The sequence below is a fragment of the Thalia democratica genome, chromosome 3 (assembly GCF_965202585.1).
Source record: "Thalia democratica chromosome 3, ktThaDemo2.hap1.1, whole genome shotgun sequence".
NCBI lineage: Eukaryota > Metazoa > Chordata > Thaliacea > Salpida > Salpidae > Thalia > Thalia democratica.
In genome coordinates, this window is record NC_139167.1 from 97429377 (window position 1) to 97448505 (window position 19129).

Genomic DNA, 19129 nt, shown 5'->3' on the forward strand with positions numbered 1-19129 from the left:
GTTTGATTTAAATTTTTGTATCAACTAGTTTCCAAAACAGTTAAACCTAGAAAACAAATTAGCTTATAATTTTAATACTTTTACTTTTAAAATATCAAACAGTTATGAACAACTTATGTAGTTAAAATAAGTTCTGTACTTTAAAAATGTTGTTATCATACATTGCATCTAAAATACTTTTACAAAAGTACTAACAAAAAATAACAAAATATTAAAATAAATAAAGAGATTAATTAATGTTTTCAACATAATAAACATACTTATATAATAGACTTTTAGATTAAGATCAATTTCACTAATGAAAATATTTCTAAACGAAAAACTAACACATAAAACTGTCACATAATATTTTAAATACAAAGTTTAAAGACTTTTTCAAGAATAATTACATAAAAAGACGTCAATGAGACATTTGTGGATCATCAAAGTTTTAAACAAATTGTTTAAAATCTGGAAGTATGTTTGAAGTAGATACTCTGAGTAATGACTGCAGATTGGTATCAGTAAGATTTGAAGGCAGCTTACTTTTGTTTAAATTCATAGTTAAAAATGTTTGTTCACAGATATTTGTAGACTCAAACACAACAAGTAAATTTATTGCCATCTTTTTTAAAATTACAAATTTTGACTTGTTAAGTAAGGCATAACATCTGTTAATTCCTTTAGTTTTAAACTTTTCTTTTAGTATATTGTCACATTGTAGTTTAATTAGTTCTAAGTGTATATTACCAGGTGTATTTTCGGTGTTAAACGTCAATGGTGATAAATCAATGTCAAATTAATCATTTAGTTGCTGAAAGTCTGCAAAACGAAGGCCAAACTTGTTATTAAGTGAGACTATGATGTTGTTATACTTTTTCATTGTCATCACTGATGGTTCTGTAGTCTCAAGTTTTGCTAAATGCGTAAAGTTATTTTCATTGATATGGGAACAAAAAAATTTTAATTTTAGTCTAAATGACTTTATTAGCAAAAAGTTTAAATTTTTCTTGCACTTAATGATAATGTATGAAACTCAAGCAAAATTTAAAACCTAACCATGTAAATTTATAATTTTCTTACGATATTATAAATGCTTGCTGTTACTTCAAAAGTCAAAAAAGACTAAATTGTTATTATAAATGTTATTTTTATTATTCTAAATGTTTTTTCAAGTAAAAGCTTAGTTTCATTTATCATTATTTTCTTTTTTAAAATGAATATACACAAATTCTATAAAATGTAAAAGTTTTATTATAAAGAAGTTAAGTTTTTTATCTGACAATTTATTTGCAATGATCTTAATATAAAATAGATATTTTGTTTTCATAAACAAAAAACTTATTACTTTTTATAAACTTTTTGTAAAAGAAGTTTAAGAAATCAGTTTTCTTAACTAAAGTTTTATTTAATTTTAAAATACTATTTAACTTTTTGTACTTGATCCTAGCATTGTAAATTCAATCACCTAAAAAAAAGTGTTTCGAATTAACTTCTATTTACCACACAATTCTGGTCATTATTAAATGCAGACTTTCTTAAGAACTTCTCAGAAAACGAATTTAGTTAGCAAAAACTAACGAACATTACAGAAGAAGTATATGTTTAAAGTTAAAGTCCTTATAAGTCCCATCTGAAACTTGACTTACAAAGTTTTTATAAAATTAATTTTATTAGCAAACAAATCAATAAGACTTTATGTAGTAAAACAATTTGTTATCTTTAAAGATTACAAATTGCTTTTTTGTTTGAATGGGAAATACAAATTCTGTTTTATTTGCTTAGTTATTTTGATACTAAATGTATAGAGATAAACTTATTTAAAATTTTAAAAATGACATAAAAAGAATATAATAATTTTTATTTCGTTGTGATCAAAACATTAATATACTTTACTAACTTATTAACGTAAAAACCTTTAAAATACATAGTTAGCTCTTTTCTCAAGTAAAAGCCGTATGTTATTATTTATGAAACGAATATCATTTTAACATTGTTAGTATTTTTTTATTCATAATATGAAGTTTAAGTGGGAACTAAAATGTTTAAATACTTGCTTTCTATTATTTCTAAAAACACAACTTTAAGTATTTAAATCAATTTGTATTGCATTTATGATAAACAAAATGCGAAAACATAAAATAAACATAACAAAATAGTTCATAAACATAGTCAGGATATTAACATAAAAGTAGATGACTAAAAAAAATGCATTTTTCATCAAAGTTAGTGTTTTTACTCAACTCTAATCCGAGTTGTATTTAATAAGACTTAAACCAGACAACTTGTTTACAATTTTGATCTTCTTCCCTGACCAGCAGTCATTAATATCATCATAAGTAAATACTTTTGTTTCTGAGTAGTTAATCGGCTTACAAAAGACTATAATTTTATTACCAACAGAAACAGCTTTAAAGTAATATGGTTCTATATTTTTTATCAGAGCTGTATGGACACTTGTAAACTTCCTTGAAAAACTGTCAAATACTTCACAACTTGTGTTCTATATCCACCAATAACAAACAATTTATTACCCATACTAACTGAAGCATGAAGTATTCTTTCTTCAATCATATCAGGTAAGTAAGTCCATTTTTTTTCATGATGATCATATGCTTCAACAGAATAGGTCAGATCATAGTAAGAGTTATAACCTCCTGTCACAACAATTTTGCCTTCAAAAACTGTACAAGCTGAATTATACCTTTTTTGTTTTGTATCAGCTAGTTGGGTCCATTTTTCATTTTTCAAATTGTAAACAACAAACATCTTTCTTCCATAAACTAAATATAAGTTATTTTTGAAGGAACAAGTACAAAAACATTTATAATAAAATTGTAATTCTGTTACATGTAACCAAGTTTGAGTTTTATTACAATATTTTCTAACTGATCTATCAAAGCAACCATTTTTCAAAAATTCAATACCACCAAAAACAAATAGTTCTGAATTAATAACAGCTGTTTGACAGTCATACAGTTCCTTTGGCATGGACGTAACATTTTTACATTTTAATTTACGACCATCTAGTTTATAAACACTTTTAACAACCTTGTTGCTTTCAGTTATTCCTCCACAAACTAAAATACTGTAATCATCTTGGTTGCAATATCTATTTTCATACAAAACGTTTGGTGGAAAATCAAAACTTTTTCTTTCCTGCACTGTTGATATTGAGTTTGAACTTGACAAAAACGACTCCATTTAGTTTCGAAAAATTCCAAAGGTTACTGTGTGTAAAGTAACAGAAAACTATACACTAAATATATTAAAACACGTTTATTGACAATTTACAATGCTATATTAAAAATGAATAAAATACATTTAATTTACACAATAGTATTTTGAAAAGAAAAAAAAACACATTTTTTATTCTTAAATAAATCTTAAAATTGATATAATATTACAACTTTAAGTTATTTTATTATTCAAAAAATGAGCTACTTTAACAACGTCTAAACAACTTCGTCTAAAATGGAATATGCGTAAAAAGTTTTAGTTAAATCTTGATGTATTTTTGAAAGAAATTTTTTTTTTGCTTTGTTTAATTTTCTGTTAAAATATTTGAACGTACAAATCCTACAATTAGACAAAATATAAAATTAAACATATAGCACAATGAAAATTAAAAATAAATATATTTGAGAAGTAACAAAAATGAAATTTATGTTAATTAAGTTATAGTTTGTTGATCAAAAAAAAAAAATTCTATATGACTTAACTATTTTATGTTATTTTTGTTTATTACTTAAAGCAAATTTTTAAAAGTATTTTTTTGTTATACCTTCAAAACTTTATACAACATAGATACAAAGAAAAATGTATCTACTTCAAGTACTGAAATTACTAAATTACTAAAAAACTACTTAGGTCATGTTTATATATTTTGCTTTTAGAATTTTTAAACATTTATTTTTGGAATAATATTTTTATTAGTCTAAAACAGTTTCTTTTCAAGTTTGAATTTTTAAATGATGCATAAATTTATATACTAAATATGTAGATTAGAATACACTATTTTAACTGTGACAAAAACCTTACAATTAAACATATAAAACATTATTTTCACAATTTTTTCATGTATACTAAAATGTTTGATTAACTACAACTACTAACTTATGAGTAAATCAACAGACTAGCTATTTACAAACTTATTTAAATTTCAATTTTTAATTAATAAGAACGATTAAAAAATAATACTATAAACTAAACATATTCTTTTAGAGTTATATTTTATGAAATTTATTTTATTTATATACTCTGTGAATAAAAACTCAATAAACTTAAATTACACGTTTGAAATCAAAATATAAATTTTTTTGAAATTATTTTGTTATATGTTTACTTTTTAGTAATTTTTATGCTATAAATAGTTTAAAGTAACTTGCTTTGTATAAAAAGAAAAGCTAAAGCATAGACTTATTTAAAATTGTTATTTTTGTTGTTGTTAATGTATTTAGTTATACAATTAAATTTCAATTTAGATAAAATTGTTATTTATTTGAAAATGTTATCTCATTAAAGTAACTTTTTTAATGTATAAAAAAAAGTTTATAAGCTTTAAAAATAGAGCTTTACCAAAAAAAAAAGTACCAAAGATAAAAAAAGTCAATTAATAAGAACAGATTATAAAAGTTAAAACAAAGAATAGTTTAGTAATGCGAAGTTTTGTGTTTGAAATAATTTTAATATCAAAAAGAGTCGTATAAGTATAGTTAAAACTAAAATTTAATGATTAATTTAACAAACTTATATTATTTTCATAAAAATATATAACTCAAGAGGTAAATTACAACTGTATTTTTCACTAACTATACAAGCGTATGATAATATTAAAGAGGTTGTAATAACAAGTAAAAAAACATAAAGTTGAAACGAAAATTTTAATATTAAAAATACACATTTACAAGAAACTCTATTTATAAATATAAAAGTTGGCAAAACATTTAGTGGTTTAGTTAAAGATATTATTTATTTTGAAATAAAGTTTCAACTAACCCTGTTTGTTTTATATAGAACACTTTTAACAACAGAATACTTTTATATGATATGTATTTGTCTAAATAAACAAAAAGTTTTATACAGTCTAAACATTTGAAGTTTGGAATACTTTTTGTTTTGTATTCTTATACTTCTTTGAAGACTAAAAAAACATAAAATATTAACATTCAACCCCGATTTTAAACTTTTACTTAAAAAAGTATCAAAACTGAAATTTATAAATATATTTAAAATAAATTAAATTGAAATGTGAATTAATAAGTATTGAAATTTATTATGAATCTTAATACTAAACTAAATTTTGTGTTTCACATAACACCTAAATAATATTTTGTTTTAGTAGTATAAATTAAGGTATACTTAATATATTTAGTTTTAAAGATTTTGTACTCTTTAAATAGCTAAACAGTAAATTAGCTACATAACAATAAAAAATATTAGAAACAACTTTAAATATAAGATTAACTTTACTGAACACATCTTCAAAACAACTTAAATATTGTAATATCAGAGCATCATTCTATCATACAAAAACACCTTGTTTTAATTGTTAGTTGTTCAAAACTTGTGCTTGAAAAAAATATTTCACAGTTGTTAAAATTATTTTTAACTTTGTAGTGTTCAACTATCTAAGTTATACAAAACACTACTAACTTCAAGTTAATATATATTTTAAAGTTTGAGTCATACTTTTATTTGTTAAACAAAGATGGCATAAATGTTTAGAATGTACTGATGATATATAAAAAGTATAACTTCTAATGTTAATTATTAATTATTTTAGAATTTTACTTTAGATGCGAATCAATGTTCTCGGTAACTTTTATAAATAAAAAAGTTGTTATTCTTTATATAAGTATATTAAATGTGAAATGTTTGTTAACTCTAAAAGCTGTGCAACGACTGCTTAAAATTAGATTAACATTTACTATCACAGGACTGCATACATCTTTAGTATAAAGTACTACTTATAAAGTGCTCTAATTAATAATTCCTATATTGTTTAGATCATTAATGAAAACTTTTAATCGAAAACAAATCAGTTTTTATACTTTAAGTGTTACTATTCATTAATTTTAAACTTTTACTCAGTTTTACTTATACACTAAATATAAAAATGTTTAGTTAATTATAATTATTAGATCGTTTTTAGCTTATGCAGTAATAATAAGCATTACAACATATATAATAAATAAATTATTGCAATAGTAGTTAGTTATGTGGTTACTTTTCAAATTTTTCTTTGTAATTTAAAATTGAAAACTCCAATAACGTTTCATATATTGTAATTTAGGCATATAGTATTTTAACACAAATTTATTTGAGTTTTATTTTAAAATAAAATAAGTTTTATTTTTGCGAAATGCAAAATTGTTCAGAGAAAAACATTTAAAATTTTGTAATTGTAATTAAATAGCATTTATTTTAATTTAAATAAATAACATAAGCACTGAGTATATCACCAAGTTAACTTAGCTAATTTCAAACAGTGCTAAAACAAGATAAAATGTATAAAATCAACAACTACTAACACACAGTGTTTTTTTTTTTTAATTTATTTTGAAATACATTTTATACTAAATAATAACATTCCCTGTGTAGACTAAATTCAAACAAGAGACTGTCTTCACAAAAAACTAAGCAAAAACAAAAATTCTAAATTGTAAAACATAACAAAAGTTATAAATAAATGAGAATAACTTAAGACTGTCAATGCGTAGGGAACTTCACACAACTATAATAAGACAAGTTTTTTGAGACTTCTACATCGAAATCACTCCAATGATCTTTGTCAACACCATAAATTGATACTATTGCTTTGCTTTCTCTCGTATAAAAAACAACAATATTATCGCCAATACTAAAAGCTCGAACAGAGGAAGAAAAAATATCTTTTGAATATTATCGAAGTAAAGAAAACTTTCTAGAGAAACTATCAAACATTTCTCTACTCGTATTATCCTCCAATTACAAACATTTTATTACCCATACTAACCAAAGCATGTAATCTTCTTTTTCAATCATATCAGGTAAGTAAGTCCATTTGTTTTCATAATAATCATATGCTTCTACTGATTTCAATTCATGGCAATATCTTTTACCTCCAGTAATAACAATTTTGCCTTAAGAAACTGTAAAAGCTGCATGATATCTTGTTTGTTTATGTTTAGCTAACTCGATAAAAATTTTATTTTTAAAATTGTAAACAAAACAATCACTATTTCCATGGACTACATACAAGTTATTCTTGAAAGAACAAACATTAAAAACGTCATTTCGAACTAGTTTCGTTTCACAAAGCCAAGTTTCAGTTTTACTACAAACTTATAAACTGTATCATTTAAGTTATAAAGTTCTGAACACCCACCCAATATAAATAAACTTGACTTAATAACAGCAATTCAAAAACTCGATAGCTTTTCTGGCATGCAAGTAAACTTTTTACATTTTAGTTCGCGACCATCTAGTTTAAAAACACTGTTTACTCTTTTCATGGTATCAGCATTAATTCCTCCACAAGCTAAAATACTGAAATCATCTTGGTTGCAGTATCTATTTTCATACAAAACGTTTGGTAAATGTTTTAAAGTTTTTCTATCTGGCATTGTTACTTCTGGTGTTGAGTATCATTCAATTTCAGAGAATTTTAAAATATTCCAAAGTGATCTTTAACAAATAAATGTAAAACTTTTGTCCTACAAAAAATACTTTCTAAATTTTTTATTAGGTTGTTTTAAGTTTAAAACTCAAAGCACTGGCCTTATTTTATTCTAAACTATTAATGTCTATACATTAAAGAAAATTTTTTAAAACAAATCTTTTTTTTTTTTTCTTTGTGTTTAATAGTAGGGTATCGTCTTACTAAACAGGTTTTAAAAGTTATTAATCATTTAATATTAACTACAGAGTTAAACGAAATATAATTGTGATTTTATTTTCGTAAACTATTACAAATACTAATAAAATAAATATATAGTTTCTTGCAAACAGTAAAAATAAACATGTTTGAAAAATTAAAGTAACACTTTCTTTTACTTTTGGGAGAAGTTATTAGTAATTTAAAAAATACTATTTAGTTATTTGATAAGTGTAATTAAAATGATTTTAAACTATACACATATAAATTAATGTTTTTGTTAACCAATAAATAAGTTATATTTATTTTTAATTTAATTTTGAACGAGTTTGGTAACACTTTCAAAATAATATTTGTAGTGTTTTTACATTTTACCTTATACAACAAGGAGTTATAAACATATATTAAAACATTAGAACTATTAACATTTTTTTCAATATCAAATATAAAAATATTATTAAGTAATATTTTTATTATACTACAACTACTTGTTTGTTCTACAACGTTCCTTTTTTTTTTGATTACTTAATAAGAAATAGTTAAACAGGTTAACGTTGTGAAACATTGCATTTTCTTATATAAAACAGAGTTTTTGTACTGTTGTTTAAAAGTTCAAGCATAAATCTTAACAATGAAATTGATTACTTAAGTTTAAATTAAGGAATTTTAGTATGTAAAGAACATTAAATTTATCATCGTAACTTACTTACTTCAATGTTTATTTAATACATTAAGTTTAAAACAAATGATTAAACATTACATATAATATTTTAGTTGAGTAGAACAAAATGTTTTTAATTATTTAATGTTTTCCAAAAATAATTTGAAATTTAAACAATTATCAAACTTACACTTGTCTGGAATGACAATCTTTTTACTGTAAAGAAATATTAATATACCTGTAAACTGTTTAAAAAGATGTAAATTTGTATAAATTTTCTTCATTACAACATTTTTCAAGTAAAATATTTTGTAAATTTTTAAATCAGTAGTTTTAAACTAGTTTTACATTTTTAAAGTTTCTTACAGTTGTAAATTCTTATCAAATCTTAAAGACATATATATTGTAGATTGAACTACAAAAAAAATTCATAAGTGTAGTAAAAGGACCTAGTGCATGGAAAACCCTTTTGGTTATCGAGTCATATACCACTTTGATATAGATTTTAAGTCTTGACCAGGACATAGAAATTCTAAACAAAAAAAAAATCATGTAAAAAAATTAAATCAAATATGTTAATGTGTGAATCAAAAAAAAAGTTCAATTTTGAAAAGTATATACTTAACACTAGTTTGAATATATTTTTGAAATCAAAAATGTAATTTAACTTTAGAAAAAAAATGTTTATTTTGATGTTGATATGTAGCTCTTTTAGTAAAATGAAGCAAAACATTTATTTTTAAGTAAAAGTAGTTCAGCTTTATGAAATAATTTTTTATTTCGAAACTATATCGAGGTATTATTGAAACTAAATGTTTACTAGGGACTATCAAAGTTAAGAGAATTAATTACTATAAGTAAAACTAAGTTTAACTGTTGTATAAATAATTACTAGAAGTAATTCTAACTTTAACTACTTCTACCAATTTATTGTTTTCATGCAATAAGTATAAAACACCTCAACCAGTTTAAAACAGTTCTTCTAGACAAACAACTAAACTAAAATAATACCAAACTCGATATTTATTGGTAAAACAAAAATTTTTAACAATTAACCTAGTTTGAACATAAATGTACACAATACAAAAAGAAATCTACAAACTCAGAATCTAACAAGACTTCAATCTGAGTTTAATTTAATAAAACTTTGGCAATTAAAAATGTTCGCAGTTTTGACTTTCGTTTCTGACCTGTTGTCGTTAAAAACATCATAAATAAACACTTTTGTGTCTGACAAGTTCCAACAAAAAGAAAAAACTAAAACTTTATTACTAAAACAGATAGCATTACATATGTTCAAACATTCAATTGTAGGAGAAGTAATAATAGTGAAGTTTATAGAAAAACCGTCAAATACTTCACAACTTGATTTATAAATTCCACCAATAACAAATAACTTGTTACCCATGCTAACTGAAGCATGATGTTCTCTGCATTCAATCATATTAGGTAAATTTGTCCATTTATTTCCATAACAATCATATGCATCTACAGATCTTATCTCACCAAGTTTACTTACACCTCCAGTAACTACAATTTTGCCTTCAAAAACTATACAAGCTGCATTACATCTTTCGTTTTTTGAGTCAGGTAGTATAAACCATTTGTCATCTTTCAATTTGTAAACAAAGCATCCACCAGTTTTATAAATTACATATGTGTTTTTCTTGAAGGAACAAACACAAGTGATTTCTTCGTTCTGGTAAAATTTCGTTTTAGATGACCAAGTTTTAGTTTTATTACAAAACTTTTTGAAATATTCAGTGTATATAAAATTTTCGGGATACCTACTAAAAACAAATAAATCTTTATTAATTACAGCAGTTTTACATTAAGTACATTTATATGGCATTGTAGTATAACTATCACATTCAAAATTAGGACCAAGACTTTTGTAAACAGATAAACTGTTCCCTTTGATAACCTTTTCTCCAAAAAATAAAACACTGAAACCATCTTGGTTGCAACACCTATTGTCATACAAAATGTTTGGTGGAAAATCAAAACTTTTTCCTTGTTGCATCGTTACTTCTGGTTTTGAACTTGACATAAACGACTTCAATTAATGTAATTTAATAATTGTTAAATTTTCTTTTTAATGAAAACTATAACTTTAGCTTTTCTATAAAGGTTAATTTGTAGAATACTTAAATCCCAAATGTTAAAATTTTTTGAATCTATTTAATGTTTTTTAGTTTTGTATTAAGTCTTTTTTTTGCTTAACAATTGATCGATAAAAATTTTAAAGGTAATTATGTAACAAAAAGTCATTTAATAGTCTCCCTGGTAAACAACAAAATAAAATTTTACAACTACCTCGTTAGTAGAACCCAAAAATAATATTTAAGAACTAAGTAACAAAAGTAAAAACAACAATATTCTTACATAGATATTTACGTGTACAATTTGAACAATAATTTCAAAGTTTTTAAAACTGTATACCATTAAACTTAACGATATCAGTTAGAAGACTAATACTTTTAAAAAGATAAAAACGACTCAATATCAAAATTAAATTTATTTACCTAATGAATTTATTTATGCTTTAGTTGGTATGGGTAACAAGTTGTTTGTTAACGGTGGATATTACAATTTTACTAGTCAAGTTTTTGACAGTTTATCAAAAAAATTTACATTGTTACAACTACCTGATTAGATGACATTATATTATTCCTCATCTAAAGCTGTCAATATTGGCTATAGTAGTGTAGCTTTTTCTTTGAGTAATAAAAAAACAAAAGTACACAGTTTCGATGTCATTAACAAGCATTGATGTGATCATTATTTAGAAATTTTTGAAAATTTATCTGAGGTTGTGTTAAATACTCCACCTATTAACATAGTAATTTCTTAGGTCTTCTTTTTTTGTTCGTTACTTACTTTTTGTTATGATTAAGTCTAGTTTTTATTTTGTTACCGCCATTTTTCCTAATAATTAAATAAAAAAAAAAGAAATTTACCACTATTTAGTTGGTAAGTTTGAACTAATGAACTATTCAGTTTTTGAGTTAAAAAAAAACCAAACAGAACTAATTATTACAATATATTGTTGAAAATCCTTTCATTACAATTAAATTCTTTTTAAGTATGTTTATATTTAAAAATAAATATATTTTTGTTTTATTTAAAAACATATTAGAAATTTTTTAATCAACGACAAACTAAAAGCGCTAAAAACAATTGTTCTTAGGGCCTGGTGCACGAAAAAACCTTTAGGTCATCGAGTCGCACGCTACTTGGATACCTTTTAATGTCTTGTCTGGGACTAATCATTAACTTATAAAAGTTTTAGTTTTTACATTAAAATATTAAAATATTAAAGTGTTTTAATATTATAACATAAACAGAAAAATACTACACAATCTTGATTTAACTAGTAGCATTATTTGATTAATGTTCATCTTGGCTGCTTATTATTAGATAGTACAATAAAATATCTAAAATGCTTAATGTTTCACTTCTTTTTTAGTTTAATTAAGAGATTTCTAAAAACTACAATAGGAAAATAATAAAATATACATTTATTCATTAAAGTTGTAAACTAGTTATTATTTTACGTAAATTCTTTTCCGTTTGAATCTAACCTTTAAAATTTATAAAATATAACCTAGTTTTAGTATCAACTGTACATTATAGAACTCAAATTTTAGAGGTACATTATATGACTTAATATATTGAAGTAAATTATAGAAATTTTAAACATTTTCTTTTTTGCGTTGTTACTGTTAGTTTTGAATTTGACAAATTTGACTTCATTTAACTTCAGAGCTCTATTAATGATTTCAACGTGTATCTTAACAGATTAAAATACAACCATTTAGAGTTTATGAAAGTTAAACTTTCATCGTAAAGTAATAAACGTAGTTTGCATAAAAACATTTTAAAATCTTGTTGAAAATTTTTACTTATAGGATAAAAGATAAATTACTGTTTTTTAATTATAATTTTACTATCACAGTGTTTTACCTAAAGAACAATTTAGTAAGTTAAATGTACTTTTTTTTTACTTTTATGCTTTTTATTAGATGTTTTTATTCTTTTTTTTTTTGACAAAAGAATAGCATTTATTTTTTATTTTTAGAGTGCATCTTTTACTTATATTGTTTTTACTGGCAATTCTACCGATTACATTTATTGTTTTGAAGTTGAAAAAATTATAATATATATTAAATACTTATATAAGTGATAAAAATAATTTTGAGAACCTCTTGTATTGTTATTAAAAAATATTATCAAGTTGAATAAAACCTTGAATAAGCATTCTTATGGTAAACATAAGAATTGCTGCTTGAAAAATACATACTAAAATTTAAAATAAGTTTGTTATATCACTAAATATCAATAAAACAAATATAAAAACATTGTATAACTTATTAATAAAAAATACAGAGAGGATGTTTAGTTACGTTCGTAAATGTTATCAATTTTCATTTAGAAACATTGTAGTAAAATAAAAAAAGTTAAATGATGATGTATTTTTAGTATGTAAGGTTTAGCTAGGGAAAAAAAACGATATTTCAATTAAGAATCTTTAATTGAAATTGATTTTTTATGTATTGTAAAGCTTTCATTTTCAAAAATATATCAGTCTTACTGATTCAAAATTTCAATTTTAGAAAGAATATTTAATAATAACGAATTCTAAAGCAATTAGAGAAATTTCTTTTTTTTTTCAGTGTATGTATATTGTGACAGTTAATAATTTAAGTAGTAGGTTTAGAAGTTTTATTAGACAATTACTTAAATAAATTAAAAGTTAAATGCAAAGTGAACATATCTATCATAACAACATAGATTTTCTTAATAAAACTTTTTTTTTTATCTTACTTCGTTTAAAATAATTTAAAACTATTCATATCTAAATATTGTGAACAATAAACAACATGTTTTGTTTATTACGTAATACTATAAAGTAATACTTAAACTTAAGAATATGGTTCAATCTGTTTAAGTAAGTTTTTCAATATTATTATGTTTATTTAGGTATAAAAAGCATTAAAAAACTTAAAAAGTTATAACAATAATAAAAACAAAAAAAAAAACAATATAGTATGTGCTAAATTTGTGTCTTAACAATATGATGGTTAAATAATTACATTAATGTAACAGTCGAAATTAAAGTTTAAATATTATAAAAATTATTAAATGTGTATTAAAACTAGTATTGAAGTTAGTTCCACAAAATTTCTCAGTTTTATAATTTAGTAAAGAAAAAAAAAAAATTGGAAACATTTGTAATTCTTTAGTTTTACTAGTTTTACAAAATTTAATTACTATGCTTAATACATTAAAAAATTAGCAAAAAATACTTTTATAAACACTTTTAACTTTCGGGTTAAGAAAAACAAACAAATCAGCTTTTATTATTACTATTACGAACCCATGTTATAAAGATCAATATTGTAATATGATTTATTTAATCAAATAAGTAAAAAAAATCTACTTGAGAACATTGAAGTTAAAATATATACGTAAGTATCTATGTAAGTATATTGTTGTTTTTACTTTTGTTACTTTGAACTTAAATTTTATTTTTAGGTTTTACTAACGAGGTAGTTCTACAATTTTATTTTGTTGTTTACCAAGGTAACTTTTTGTTACTTGTTTACCTTTAAAATTTTGATCGATGAAATGTTAAGCAAAAAAAATGACTTAATATTAACCTGAAAAGTTTAATAATTTTAACTGAAATAAATACTGGTTTAAAGTAAAAATAAGCTATAAAAAATTTAAATTTTTGATATTTAAGTATTCTACGAATTAACCATGCTTTTAAAATTATAGATTAACTAGTTTAGAATTTATTACTTTTAAAGAAACTAAAATAAGAAAACTGAACCGATAATTGAAAATAAATTTAATAAAAACTCTAAGGTAACTTATTTTTTTATGTAGATATCACATATTGAAAAACTTTTAAATGTTATTATGAGACATATAAAGTAATAAAGCTTGTTAATGTTAGTCTCTTTTAAAATAAAACTTTTATAATAAAGCGTTTTCTACTGTTGATAAAATGATTTAAACGATTCTTTTTATTATTTTTCAAACTTTAATAATCTAGTCATTGCAAATTGATAGTATTTTTTTTCTGAGATTTAGTTGTGCAAATACCTAATTAATACAGCTTTTATATATTTCTGAATACTATAACATTAATTGAAGTCGTTTATGTCAAGTTCAAAACCAGAAGTAACGATGCAACAAGGAAAAAGTTTTGATTTTCCACCAAACATTTTGTATGACAATAGGTGTTGCAACCAAGATGGTTTCAGTGTTTTATTTTTTGGAGAAAAGGTTATCAAAGGGAACAGTTTATCTGTTTACAAAATTCTTGGTCCTAATTTTGAATGTGATAGTTATACTACAATGCCATATAAATGTACTTAATGTAAAACTGCTGTAATTAATAAAGATTTATTTGTTTTTAGTGGGTATCCCGAAAATTTTATATACACTGAATATTTCAAAAAGTTTTGTAATAAAACTAAAACTTGGTCATCTAAAACGAAATTTTACCAGAACGAAGAAATCACTTGTGTTTGTTCCTTCAAGAAAAACACATATGTAATTTATAAAACTGGTGGATGCTTTGTTTACAAATTGAAAGATGACAAAAGGTTTATACTACCTGACTCAAAAAACGAAAAATGTAATGCAGCTTGTATAGTTTTTGAAGGCAAAATTGTAGTTACTGGAGGTGTAAGTAAACTTGGTGAGATAAGATCTGTAGATGCATATGATTGTTATGGAAATAAATGGACAAATTTACCTAATATGATTGAATGCAGAGAACATCATGCTTCAGTTAGCATGGGTAACAAGTTATTTGTTATTGGTGGAATTTATAAATCAAGTTGTGAAGTATTTGACGGTTTTTCTATAAACTTCACTATTATTACTTCTCCTACAATTGAATGTTTGAACATATGTAATGCTATCTGTTTTAGTAATAAAGTTTTAGTTTTTTCTTTTTGTTGGAACTTGTCAGACACAAAAGTGTTTATTTATGATGTTTTTAACGACAACAGGTCAGAAACGAAAGTCAAAACTGCGAACATTTTTAATTGCCAAAGTTTTATTAAATTAAACTCAGATTGAAGTCTTGTTAGATTCTGAGTTTGTAGATTTCTTTTTGTATTGTGTACATTTATGTTCAAACTAGGTTAATTGTTAAAAATTTTTGTTTTACCAATAAATATCGAGTTTGGTATTATTTTAGTTTAGTTGTTTGTCTAGAAGAACTGTTTTAAACTGGTTGAGGTGTTTTATACTTATTGCATGAAAAACAATAAATTGGTAGAAGTAGTTAAAGTTAGAATTACTTCTAGTAATTATTTATACAACAGTTAAACTTAGTTTTACTTATAGTAATTAATTCTCTTAACTTTGATAGTCCCTAGTAAACATTTAGTTTCAATAATACCTCGATATAGTTTCGAAATAAAAAATTATTTCATAAAGCTGAACTACTTTTACTTAAAAATAAATATTTTGCTTCATATTACTAAAAGAGCTATATATCAACATCAAAATAAACATTTTTTTTCTAAAGTTAAATTACATTTTTGATTTCAAAAATATATTCAAACTAGTGTTCAGTATATACTTTTCAAAATTGAACTTTTTTTTTGATTCACACATTAACATATTTGATTTAATTTTTTTACATGATTTTTTTTTTTGTTTAGAATTTCTATGTCCTGGTCAAGACTTAAAATCTATATCAAAGTGGTATATGACTCGATAACCAAAAGGGTTTTCCATGCACTAGGTCCTTTTACTACACTTATGAATTTTTTTTGTAGTTCAATCTACAATATATATGTCTTTAAGATTTGATAAGAATTTACAACTGTAAGAAACTTTAAAAATGTAAAACTAGTTTAAAACTACTGATTTAAAAATTTACAAAATATTTTACTTGAAAAATGTTGAAATGAAGAAAATTTATACAAATTTACATCTTTTTAAACAGTTTACAGGTATATTAATATATCTTTACAGTAAAAAGATTGTCATTCCAGACAAGTGTAAGTTTGATAATTGTTTAAATTTCAAATTATTTTTGGAAAACATTAAATAATTAAAAATATTTTGTTCTACTCAACTAAAATATTATATGTAATGTTTAATCATTTGTTTTAAACTTAATGTATTAAATAAACATTGAAGTAAGTAAATTACGATGATAAATTTAATGTTCTTTACATACTAAAATTCCTTAATTTAAACTTAAGTAATCAATTTCATTGTTAAGATTTAGGCTTGAACTTTTAAACAACAGTACAAAAACTCTGTTTTATATAAGAAAATGCAATGTTTCACAACGTTAACCTGTTTAACTATTTCTTATTAAGTAATCAAAAAAAAAAAAGGAACGTTGTAGAACAAACAAGTAGTTGTAGTATAATAAAAATATTACTTAATAATATTTTTATATTTGATATTGAAAAAAATGTTAATAGTTCTAATGTTTTAATATATGTTTATAACTCCTTGTTGTATAAGGTAAAATGTAAAAACACTACAAATATTATTTTGAAAGTGTTACCAAACTCGTTCAAAATTAAATTAAAAATAAAAATAACTTATTTATTGGTTAACAAAAACATTAATTTATATGTGTATAGTTTAAAATCATTTTAATTACACTTATCAAATAACTAAATAGTATTTTTTAACTTACTAATAACTTCTCCCAAAAGTAAAAGAAAGTGTTACTTTAATTTTTCAAACATGTTTATTTTTACTGTTTGCAAGAAACTATATATTTATTTTATTAGTATTTGTAATAGTTTACGAAAATAAAATCACAATTATATTTCGTTTAACTCTGTAGTTAATATTAAATGATTAATAACTTTTAAAACCTGTTTAGTAAGACGATACCCTACTATTAAACACAAAGAAAAAAAAAAAAAATTTTTTTTTAAAAAATTTTCTTTAATGTATAGACATAAATAGTTTAGAATAAATAAAGGCCAGTGCTTTGAGTTTTAAACTTAAAACAACCTAATAAAAAATTTAGAAAGTATTTTTTGTAGGACAAAAGTTTTACATTTATTTGTTAAAGATAACTTTGGAATATTTTAAAATTCTCTGAAATCGAATGATACTCAACACCAGAAGTAACAATGCCAGATAGAAAAACTTTAAAACATTTACCAAAAGTTTTGTATGAAAATAGAAACTGCAACCAAAATGATTTCAGTATTTTAGTTTGTGGAGGATTTAATGCTGATACCATGAAAAGAGTAAACAGTGTTTTTAAACTAGATGGTCGCGAACTAAAATGTAAAAAGTTTACTTGCATGCCAGAAAAGCTATCGAGTTTTTGAATTGCTGTTATTAAGTCAAGTTTATTTATATTGGGTGGGTGTTCAGAACTTTATAACTTAAATGATACAGTTTATAAGTTTGTAGTAAAACTGAAACTTGGCTTTGTGAAACGAAACTAGTTCGAAATGACGTTTTTAATGTTTGTTCTTTCAAGAATAACTTGTATGTAGTCCATGGAAATAGTGATTGTTTTGTTTACAATTTTAAAAATAAAATTTTTATCGAGTTAGCTAAACATAAACAAACAAGATATCATGCAGCTTTTACAGTTTCTTAAGGCAAAATTGTTATTACTGGAGGTAAAAGATATTGCCATGAATTGAAATCAGTAGAAGCATATGATTATTATGAAAACAAATGGACTTACTTCCCTGATATGATTGAAAAAGAAGATTACATGCTTTGGTTAGTATGGGTAATAAATGTCTGTAATTGGAGGATAATACGAGTAGAGAAATGTTTGATAGTTTCTCTAGAAAGTTTTCTTTACTTCGATAATATTCAAAAGATATTTTTTCTTCCTCTGTTCGAGCTTTTAGTATTGGCGATAATATTGTTGTTTTTTATACGAGAGAAAGCAAAGCAATAGTATCAATTTATGGTGTTGACAAAGATCATTGGAGTGATTTCGATGTAGAAGTCTCAAAAAATTTGTCTTATTATAGTTGTGTGAAGTTCCCTACGCATTGACAGTCTTAAGTTATTCTCATTTATTTATAACTTTTGTTATGTTTTACAATTTAGAATTTTTGTTTTTGCTTAGTTTTTTGTGAAGACAGTCTCTTGTTTGAATTTAGTCTACACAGGGAATGTTATTATTTAGTATAAAGTGTATTTAAAAATAAATTAAAAAAAAAAACACTGTGTGTTAGTAGTTGTTGATTTTATACATTTAATTTTGTTTTAGCACTGTTTGAAATTAGTTAAGTTAACTTGGTGATATACTCAGTGCTTATGTTATTCATTTAAATTAAAATAAATGCTATTTAATTACAATTACAAAATTTTAAATGTTTTTCTCTGAATAATTTTGCATTTCGCAAAAATAAAACTTATTTTATTTTAAAATAAAACTCAAATAAATTTGTGTTAAAATACTATATGCCTAAATTACAATATATGAAACGTTATTGGAGTTTTCAATTTTAAATTACAAAGAAAAATTTGAAAAGTAACCACATAACTAACTACTATTGCAATAATTTATTTACTATATATGTTGTAATGCTTATTATTACTGCATAAGCTAAAAACGATCTAATAATTATAATTAACTAAACATTTTTATA

The 19129-nt window shown here is 23.0% G+C and overlaps 1 protein-coding gene across 1 annotated transcript; it reads right to left on the minus strand.

Moving 5' to 3' along the window:
- Window positions 1-2418: 2418 nt before the first annotated feature.
- On the minus strand, window positions 2419-11161 carry LOC145832670 (kelch-like protein 38). Its single transcript, XM_082939972.1, has 5 exons — window positions 11147-11161; window positions 10423-10554; window positions 9801-10197; window positions 3021-3143; window positions 2419-2663 (listed from the first exon to the last, which is right to left on the minus strand). Exons 1-5 carry the CDS (start codon window positions 11159-11161, stop codon window positions 2419-2421), a joined length of 912 nt encoding a protein of 303 aa, XP_082796098.1.
- Between the last annotated feature and the right edge of the window lie 7968 nt (window positions 11162-19129).